At 52.8% G+C, this 10,501-nt stretch overlaps 1 protein-coding gene across 2 annotated transcripts in view; it reads right to left on the reverse strand.

Moving 5' to 3' along the window:
* Window positions 1-10,501, reverse strand: part of FEZ1 (fasciculation and elongation protein zeta 1) — a 13,575-nt gene that overhangs the window by 1,639 nt on the left and 1,435 nt on the right. The window contains exons 2-7 of one of the 2 annotated variants that reach the window (XM_014961065.1): window positions 7,321-7,417; window positions 6,087-6,176; window positions 5,199-5,394; window positions 3,119-3,390; window positions 771-851; window positions 313-388 (exon numbers count right to left, since the gene is read on the reverse strand). In XM_014961065.1, coding sequence (XP_014816551.1) covers window positions 313-388; window positions 771-851; window positions 3,119-3,390; window positions 5,199-5,394; window positions 6,087-6,176; window positions 7,321-7,417 — 812 coding nt within the window. The remainder of the gene's footprint in view (window positions 1-312; window positions 389-770; window positions 852-3,118; window positions 3,391-5,198; window positions 5,395-6,086; window positions 6,177-7,320; window positions 7,418-10,501) is intronic. The other variant, XR_001414032.1, reaches the window with a different exon arrangement.

A 10,501-nucleotide genomic window follows, 5' to 3' on the forward strand; every position in this document is an offset into this window, starting at 1 on the left:
ACGCAAAGTAGGTGATTGCACCCCAAACCAGCAGTGCTGCCACACTGCAAAATGGCTCCTTTGCCCCCCCCAAAATGGACTTCACTGCAACAATGCAACATGGGCGACTGTGCCTCAAATTGCCTGTGCTGCAATAATGCCAAGAAAACCCCCAGGGGATGGCATCCAAAATTTGCTTCATTGCAATGAGGCACCCCCATCGCAAGCTGCTGCCACAATGCAAAATGGGCATTTGTGTCCCAAATCCACCATGCTGTGGCGATGCAAAATGTCCGATTCTGCCCCAAAATGGTGGCATGAATGAATACTCACTGTTGGTGAGCATCTGCAGGTCCTCCACAGACGGTGGCGACCCTTTCTTCTCATAGGGAATCACCGTGTTCAGGTACTGCATTAAAAAAACCACCCCAAAACCCACCCAGATGGCACAAAATTACCTTTTTTTTTGCACTGCCTTGCCACAAATCACCCCAAATTGGTGCAAAAGCAGAACATGTCTGTGATTTTCCTGTGACGGTATTTTGGGGGGTATCAAATTTGCATGCTGCAAAACCCACCCAAACACGAACCTTTCCTTAAGGAGGTTTTTTGGGGGGTAAAAAATGGTGATTTTTGCAAGATGAATTAGCAGGGTGTAGGGGACAGGGTGGAGTTGTAAAATAAAAAAAAAAAATTAAAATGGGTTTGGGAAATGCAGGAGAATGGGATTTGTGCAGGATGGAGGGTTAAAAAGGGATGGATTTGGGCAATTCTGGGGGGAAAAAGGGCACCTGCTTCTCGCTGGTAGCGGGGCTGAAGGTCTGGCGCAGGCCAGAGTGCAGGATGCTGGAGATACCCTCCATGCTGAAGCGCTGGGGACACACATGTAACCCTGTCACCTCCCAGGACCACGGACATCAGCCGTGCCATCTCCCATGGCATGTCCCCCCTGGCTCCCCGAGCCCCATCCACATCCCCCACACTCCCATCCTACGTGCCCCTTTCCCTCTGCCTCCCATCCGCCCCAACTCATGTCCCCCATCCTCCTGTCCTTATGTCCCATGTCCCCCTGTCTCCTTGCCCTCTCCCATCCCTGCATCACCCTGTCGCGTGTCCCCCCCCCATCACGTGTCCCCTCATCTTCCCACCCCATATTCCCCTGTCCAACGTCTCTCTGCCCCTCCCTGTCACCCATCCACTCTCCCCACAACTCCATCCCATGTCCCCCCATCTTGTCCCCCACCTCAAATCCCCCTGCTCCATGTCCCCACATCCCCTGTCCTATGTACTCCCCACCTCATGCTCCTGCTTTGTGTCCCCGTCCCATGCACCCCTGCCCCATCCCATCACCCATCTCCATGTCCCACATCCATCTGCTGTCCCCTAATACCCACCCCCTGTCCTCGCATACTCCAATCCCATGTCGTTATGTCTCTCTTTCCCCTGCCCTATGTGCCTGTCCCAAGCCCCTCTGCTTCATCCCATCCCCATCCCCTGTTCCCATATCCCCCTGTCCCCATATCCCCCATCCCTCATTCTCCTGCCTCATGTCCTCCTGTCCCATTTCCATCACCCATCCCCTGTCCCACATTCCCTCATTTCTCATCCCCCTACCCCATGTCCACCCATCCCTCATCCCCCTGCCCCATGTCCCTGTCCCATGTCCCTCTGTTGCATCCTATCACCCATCCCCTATCCCACCATCAGCCCACTACCCCCATCCCTCATCCCCCTGCCCTGGGTCCCCACATTCCCCCATGCATCCCGAGTCCCCCCATCCCCTGTCCCTGTGGCCGCGGTGTCTCCCACCTTCCGAGGCATGTGGTTCCCACGCTCGGGACGCCCCCCTTGCAGGCTCAGCCCCCTGTCGCGACGGCGGCGACGGGCGGCCTCCCGCTGCTCCCGCTGCTCCCCCTGCACCGCCAGCAGCGCCCCGATGAACGCTGTCTTCACCTCCTTCTCGAACGCCAGCTCGTCCCGCCGCGCCAGCTGGGCCACCAGCTCCGCCGACAGCGCCCGGCTGGCCGCCTCCGCGCGCCCGGCCACCGCCACCAGCTCCCGCGCCGACAGCTGCCCCAGCCCTGCCGCCCGGGCGTCGCGGTTAGAGACGGGCACGCGCTCACCGGGAGAGGCAGCCGTGCCGCCAGAAATGCGGACGGTGCCATCGTTAAGATTGCGCAGGGCCGTTAGTGGGCTGCCTGGTGCAACCGATGCAACTCCCAGGGCAGCGAGTGCAACGCACAAGTGTGATCAATGAAACGCCTGGTGCGATTAGTGAAATGCACAACGCGATCCAGGGAGTGTCTGGTGCAGTAAGTGCAATGCGCGAAACACCCAGTGCAATTACTGCAATGCCCAGTGCAGTAAGTGAAATGTCTGGTGCAGTAAGTGCAATGCTCAGTGCAATTAGTGAAATACCCAGTGCAATTACTGCAATGCCCATTGTAATTACTGCAATGTCCAGTGCAATAAGTGAAATGTCTGGTGCAGTAAGTGCAATGCCCCGTGCAGCAAGTGCAATGCACAGTGTAATAAATGAAATGCACAATGCAGTAAGTGCTATGCCCAGCGCAGGAAGTACAATTAAGTGCAATAAATGCAATACATAATGCAGTAAATGCAACACCTGGTGAAATTAGTGAAATGCACAGTACAACCATATACCTGGAGCAATAACAGAAATGCCCGTTGCAACCAGTTACACACCCTGCGCATCCTCTGATGTGCATGGTGTGATTAGCTCCAATCCCATGTCGTTCTGTCTCTCTTTCCCCTGCCCTATGTGCCTGTCCCAAGCCCCTCTGCTTCATCCCATCCCCATCCCCTGTTCCCATATCCCCCTGTCCCCATATCCCCCATCCCTCATTCTCCTGCCTCATGTCCTCCTGTCCCATTTCCATCACCCATCCCCTGTCCCACATTCCCTCATTTCTCATCCCCCTACCCCATGTCCACCCATCCCTCATCCCCCTGCCCCATGTCCCTGTCCCATGTCCCTCTGTTGCATCCTATCACCCATCCCCTATCCCACCATCAGCCCACTACCCCCATCCCTCATCCCCCTGCCCTGGGTCCCCACATTCCCCCATGCATCCCGAGTCCCCCCATCCCCTGTCCCTGTGGCCGCGGTGTCTCCCACCTTCCGAGGCATGTGGTTCCCACGCTCGGGACGCCCCCCTTGCAGGCTCAGCCCCCTGTCGCGACGGCGGCGACGGGCGGCCTCCCGCTGCTCCCGCTGCTCCCCCTGCACCGCCAGCAGCGCCCCGATGAACGCTGTCTTCACCTCCTTCTCGAACGCCAGCTCGTCCCGCCGCGCCAGCTGGGCCACCAGCTCCGCCGACAGCGCCCGGCTGGCCGCCTCCGCGCGCCCGGCCACCGCCACCAGCTCCCGCGCCGACAGCTGCCCCAGCCCTGCCGCCCGGGCGTCGCGGTTAGAGACGGGCACGCGCTCACCGGGAGAGGCAGCCGTGCCGCCAGAAATGCGGACGGTGCCATCGTTAAGATTGCGCAGGGCCGTTAGTGGGCTGCCTGGTGCAACCGATGCAACTCCCAGGGCAGCGAGTGCAACGCACAAGTGTGATCAATGAAACGCCTGGTGCGATTAGTGAAATGCACAACGCGATCCAGGGAGTGTCTGGTGCAGTAAGTGCAATGCGCGAAACACCCAGTGCAATTACTGCAATGCCCAGTGCAGTAAGTGAAATGTCTGGTGCAGTAAGTGCAATGCTCAGTGCAATTAGTGAAATACCCAGTGCAATTACTGCAATGCCCATTGTAATTACTGCAATGTCCAGTGCAATAAGTGAAATGTCTGGTGCAGTAAGTGCAATGCCCCGTGCAGCAAGTGCAATGCACAGTGTAATAAATGAAATGCACAATGCAGTAAGTGCTATGCCCAGCGCAGGAAGTACAATTAAGTGCAATAAATGCAATACATAATGCAGTAAATGCAACACCTGGTGAAATTAGTGAAATGCACAGTACAACCATATACCTGGAGCAATAACAGAAATGCCCGTTGCAACCAGTTACACACCCTGCGCATCCTCTGATGTGCATGGTGTGATTAGGGAAAGGCACCCTAAAGTTTGCAAAAGGCTTCGTGCAGTTGGTGAGATGCACACTGCAGTTATTGAGACGCGTGGGGTGATTAGTGGGCTCCCTAGTGCAACTGGTGAAATGACTGGTGCAACACATGCCATGCCCAGTGCAGTAAGCGACGTGCACAGTGCAAGAAGTGCAATGGCTGCACTGGTGTGGTCTGCACTGCAATGGTGCAGCTACTGCAATGCAGGGTGCAATTAGTGAAAGGCACAATGCAATAAATTAAATGCCCAGTGCAGTATGTGCAATGTCTGTCTGGTGCAATAAATGAAATGCCCGCTGCAATTAGTGAAATGTGCACTGAAGTTTGCAAAATGTCTTGTGCCACCCAGCGAGACGTACAGCCTAATTATGAAGGTGCTGGGGGGCAATTAGTGAAACATCACCACTAGTGAGAAGTCTCGTGCACGGCACATTTAGTGGCATGCACAGTGCATGCAGACACATGCACCACACACTTCAATCAAGCATGCTGCACGGTGCTCCCGGGGAAAAGCACAATGCAATTAGTGAAATGGTGATATTAGAGACAGAGGTGCTGCCATATTTTCCACAGATGTAGGAAAATGCACAGAGCAATCAGGAAAACACCTGGCACACAGCAACATTGAGTGGCCACTGGTGCATTCGGGGAATGAAATGCCCAGCAAAATGCAGAGTGCAGTCCAGAACATGCCCTGTGTGTGGCGCAGGGAGGTGCCTGGCACGTTCAGTCACAGGCACGGTGCTGCCACATCAGCTGCATTTCCCTGAAATGCAGGATGCAAACAGCAAAAACACAAAGTACACTGGGCGTTTCCGCACAGTGATGGGCAAGCGTTAGGAAAAAGCTCAGCGTGCGCACAGGAGGGATGGTGCACAACACCATCAGTGCAAGGCGTGCAGCACAAGGCATTTTGCAAAACGCGTGGAGTGCTTGGTGAAATCTTGGGGGCATTTGAAGCAATAGGAACAGCAAAATCCACCCGGGCTTCATTTTTGCCAAGAGCCCTCTCCTGGCCAAACAGTGTGCAAACACTGGTGCAAGCCAGCCCTGAAGCCTGGAGAGATTCAATTGTCTAATTTGGCTGGAATTGCCCCCCAAAGGCGGCTGGCCTGGGTTTTGCTGGCTGTACCTTCATGGGAGCAGTTGTTGTTGAAGGCAGGGGAGAAAGCACGCAGCTCACGGAGAAGGATGGGCTCCATGCCCCCGCCACCGCCTTCAGTATCAGCCTCAGTTTCCTCCTCCTCCTCTTCCTCATCCTCATCACCCTCAGGGTCAGCCTCGGGGTCAGGCGAACTCTGCATCAGCTCCTCCAGCTCCTCGATGACCTGTGGGGCACCAGTGTCCTCCATCTGCACCTGCATCCTATCTCCATCTACACCCTGCATCTGTGTCCTGCAGCCACATCTGCAACCTGATCCCTTCATCTCCATCTTCATTTGCATCCATCTGCACCCTGTGCCCTCCATTTGCATCCTGCATCTGCACCCAAATCTCACACCCCCATGGGCAATCACACCTTGGACCTGCATCTATATGCACATCTGCATCCCGCACCCATGGCTGCATCCTGCATCCTCTATCTGCTCCCTGGATCCTGTACTTGCACCTGGACCCTCTAGCCAGCAGCCACAGCCTCACCCTACATCTGCATCTCCATCCCTGCTCCCTTCCCCACATCTTTACCCTGCATCTGGCACCAGCATCCTACACCTTCATCCCATCTCCACCCCCCAATGCTTTCATCCCTCAGTCCATGCCACCCATTTACATCAAGCACTGGCACCCCACATCTGCACCCAAATACCACACTGGCACCCACAACCTGCACCTCCATCTACATCCAAATCTGCATCCCATGCCCCTCATCCCACAGCCCAAAACAATGGGCTTTGGCCTATTTTTGTGCTTTCACCACGTGGCCATAGGTCTGGGGTAGGCGGAGGCCATTCTAGGGATGCCAAAGCCTGGCTTTTGGGGGACACGCAGGTGTTCAGGTGCCCATGAGGGCCAGGGGTACCTGCTCAGCTGTCAGCAGTGGCTCCTCGTTGATGCCCGAGTCTTGCTCGCTCTTCTCAGTGAGCTCCTCCTCCTCCTCCTTTTCGCAGAGCTGCAGGAGACACAGGCTGGGCAGCCTTGATGGCACCACAGGCACATCCCAGCACAGGCATGGCCCCAGCACGGACACAGAAATGGCTCTGGCCCTGGCACAGGGAGAGCCACCAGGGAACCACAGCTTGGGGGGGACACGCTGCATGGAAGGGGGGTTGGCATGGTGAGATATCAGGTGGAGACATTGGGTTGGGACGCTGGACAAGGAGACATTGGGTGTGGAGATGCTGGACAGGGACACTGGATAGAAACGGATAGAGATGTTCAGACAGGGAAATGTTGCATGGGATTGTGGATAGGGGACACTGGATGGGGATGCTGGATAGACACTTTGAAGAGGGAGATGATGAACAGGGAAGCACTGGATGGGGAGGTATTGCAAGGAGACAGATGCTGGATGTGGAGACACTGGATAGAGAGTTGTTGGATGGAGATACTGGACTGGGAAATTGAACAGGGAGAAATACAGGTCTGCTGAATGGAGAGAGGTTGGAATTAATATATTGGATGGTGATATCGGATAGGAATGTGTTGGAGATGCTGGATGGAGATGATGGGGATGGTGAAGCTGAATGGGGAAGAGGTCAGATGGAGACATTAAATGGGGAGACGTCAGAGGGGAGCAAGGATGGGAAGGTGATGGATGAAGATGTTGGATGGGGATTCGTCTTCCTTTTTACCACCTTTCACATTTTATTTCACCTTTTTAGCAGAAAATAACTGAAGAAATTCACCTTCTCTTCCCTCCTTAGGAACAGGCTGTGCAACATCCAAACTGGTTAAATTCAGTGCATTATGGGGCGTTACTGCAGCCCTCACACCATCCAACTGCAGTTATTCACAGCATGAACTCACTACAACAAAGACTCCCAAAAATACACCACCTTCTCTGTGGCTTGGGGGGAACTGGCAAAGATCAGATTGCTAAACTAAACACTTAATCTTGCCTGTTTCAGTGTAATTTCACACCAGAATGTGGACACCCACTGCACTGGTGCTGTGTCACTCCAAAAATACCATTTTTGGGGTAGTTTGCAGTGCCCTGATGGTCACTGTGCTGACTGACAGCTGTCAAGCATCACCAGGGTGTCATGCAGGGGCAAGGGGGCATTTGGGGAGCCAAGGAGGGGGCACAGCCGTACCTGGGGGTCGGTGCTGTCGGGGGCCTCAGCCCCGGGGAGCAGCCAGGGCCGGGGGGAGCCCCGGGGGGCGAAGCCATCCGTGAGAGCATCCCAGACCCTGCAGGGAGGTGGGTAGTGAGCGGCGATCCCAAAATGTTGCCTCCCAGAAAGCCATCCCAAAAATGGCATGCCAAAACGCCTCAAACCCCCAAAATGCAGCTCCAGAAACACCCCTGACATTGTCTGGAAAAATCCCACAACGCCACTGAGATGCCTGAAATATCCCAAAACACCCTAAACACTGCCCTAGAAGATCCCAAATGATGCCCTAGATGACCCCAAAGCTTCTGAAAATATCATCATGCAATACTGCCCTGAAACACTCCAAAGTACCCCAAAATGGTGCCCCAACAGTTGAGATGGCCCCAAATGTCATTTTGAAACATTGCCATCTAAATAGTCCCCAAAAGGCTGCTGCAATGTCCCAAAATGTCCCCAGCTGCCCAAAAAGACCACCCTGAAATGCTTCATGATACCATCCCAAAACATCACCATGATGCCCCAAAATGCCCCAAGATGTCCCAAAATGCTGCCAAAGCCCCAGAAACACCCCAAAATGACATCCTAAAATATTGTCCCAAAGCCCCAAGACCCTCCGAAAGGTCACAAAACAACTCAAAATGCTGCCACAGAATGTGCTGAAATGCCTAAAATGCAGTCACAGAACCTCAAAACACCACCCTGAAACACTCCACATTCCCACCTTGAAGCAGTCCTGAAACACCCAAAACTGCCCTGAAATACCCCAAAATACAGCCCTGGAACACCCCCAAATGAAATACTCCCCAAAACACCCAGAAACACCCCCAAAATCAGCTGCAATACTCTGAAATCCCCCAACCCTCCCTGAAATGCTGCCCCAAAACACAGCCTTGAAACATCTGGAAACAAGCCAAAAATTGTCCCAAAACTGCTTGAAACCACCCCAAACCATGGCCCTGATACCCTAAAATGCACCAAAACACCTCAACCCCCAGTCCCCTGTCCTCTGCACCATTATTTGGTGCAGAGATTCTCCCCCACTGGTCTGGACCAATTTTGTCCAATTTCACCATAAAAAAATGGTCCTTGGGGGAAGGTATAGGAGGAAAAAAATGGGGAAAACAGGGTATAAGAAAGGGAAAAAAGAGAGAAAAGGGTAAAAAAAGAGGGGAAGGGGGAAAACGGGAAAAAAGGAGAAAAGGGGGCTAAAGAAAGAGAAGATGTGGAAAATAGAACAAAATAAGAGTAAAAGGGAAATGGAAGGAAAAATGAGAAAGGGGTCAAAGAAGGAAAAGCAGGAAAGGAGGAAAGAAAAGGAAAAGGGGGAGAAATAGGGAAAGGAGGAACAGGGGAAAAAGAAGGAAAAAAGAAAAAATGGGGGAAAACCCAAAATGGGCAAAAAGAAAAAATGTACCAAAAAAAAGGGGGGGAAATAAAGGGAAAAGGTGGAAAAGTGGAGAAAAGGGGAGAAAAAGAAAAAATTGCGGAAAATAGGAGAAAAGAGCTAAAAGGTAGCAACATCGGGAAAAAGGCCAAAAATGGGGAAAAAGGCACAAAAAGATTAGAAAATTTCTCCCCAATTAAGGCAAACCCTCACATTTTCCACCACAAATGGCATTTTCACTCTGACACGGTGCCACGTCCACGCACATCCCGATTCCCCCTAAATCACCCCAAAACTTCCTGCGTCTCCCCAGCCCCCAAACTGCTGATCTTAGGGGGATCTCATCCCCCTCCTCACCTGATCCCCCCTAAATCACATATTTCACAAATAAATGCACAAAAGTGCCCATGTCAAAAATCCCATATATTCCCATTTTTTAACAAAAATGCAGCAAATAAGGAAAAAAATTATTATCCCCCCACTTTTCCAATCTTAAAGAGTCAGCACCCTACAGGGTCAGGCAAGCAGCAGCAGATTTCTGGGTTAATTATGGCAAGAATTGGTTAATAATTAGGGAAATACAGCACCTTTAAGGGCCATCCCATCCCCCGCCTGCGCACACAGGGCTCATTCAAGAGGGAGAAAAAAAAAAAACATAAAAGCCCTGTTTTGCTCAAAGTGATCCAAAAAGACACAATAAGCGGCACAAAGTGGCGCTGCGAGCTGGCTGCCGGCGACAGCGCGGCGCTCCCGGCACCAGGCCAAAATGCATTTTTCTCTGAAAACCCATTGGTTTGGCCAATTACAAAAAGCAATTCGACCTTGGTGAAAGAAAAAAACATCAACCCAAAATAAACAGATTTGGGCGCTTTAAGGTTGAAAACAACCATTTTGCATGGTGAAAAAGCAGTGTTAAGAATTGCAGCCTAAGGAATAATCCCAATTAAACACACACACAAAAAAATCCATTAGAAAGGTGTTAATGTAGAAATCGCTGAAAAGAATACGCTAGTTTGGCCAAAAAATGGCATTTTGCAGGAAAAAAAAGGTTTTTCATGGAAATTGAGATTTTAATGCAAATGTCACTATATTGTGGCAGGGATGGGGGATTTGCCCAAATGCTACTCCAAGGATCCTACACAGCTACTCCAAGGTGCTGCATGATCAGCCCACAGCGCAGGGAGCCAATTTGCAGGTGGTGGAGGATCTTGCAAGCATGCGAGGAGGTACAACAGGCCCTGGAGCGGTGTTACTCATCAGATACTCCACCACTGCTCTGACGTGCTATGCAACCATGCTGCGATGAGGTAGGCTCCCCAGTACGCCCTGGGATGGGCTGTAGGGCATGACCATGCAAGAAAGCATGCGGGCCCATGGGTGGTCTACTCGATCCTACACAGCTACTCCAAGGATGCTACAAAGCTACTTCAAGGATCCCACACGGCTACTCCAACGATCCTCTACAGCTACTCCACACAGCTGCATGATGCAATGTGGGGGACTTGGTTGCACGTGGAGTGTACCTTGCTAGTCTGCAAGGCGGCATGCAGGCTCCGAGGGAGCCCTTACTCATAGGATACTCCACTGCTATTCCTGACACTGTGCATGACCCCACCACAGGGCAGAGAGCTGGTCAGGGAAGTCTCCCAAGGCCGCAAGGATGCCCCGCAGGCTGTGAGAGGGCTTTCTTACAGTAGGTTCCTACACCACTACACTGCGCTGCATGACCACGCTGCAATGCAGGGAGCCAGTTTGCACTGGGGGGGGGGGGGGGGG

This window comes from Calidris pugnax, unplaced genomic scaffold (genome assembly GCF_001431845.1).
Source record: "Calidris pugnax isolate Ruff unplaced genomic scaffold, ASM143184v1 scaffold269, whole genome shotgun sequence".
NCBI lineage: Eukaryota > Metazoa > Chordata > Aves > Charadriiformes > Scolopacidae > Calidris > Calidris pugnax.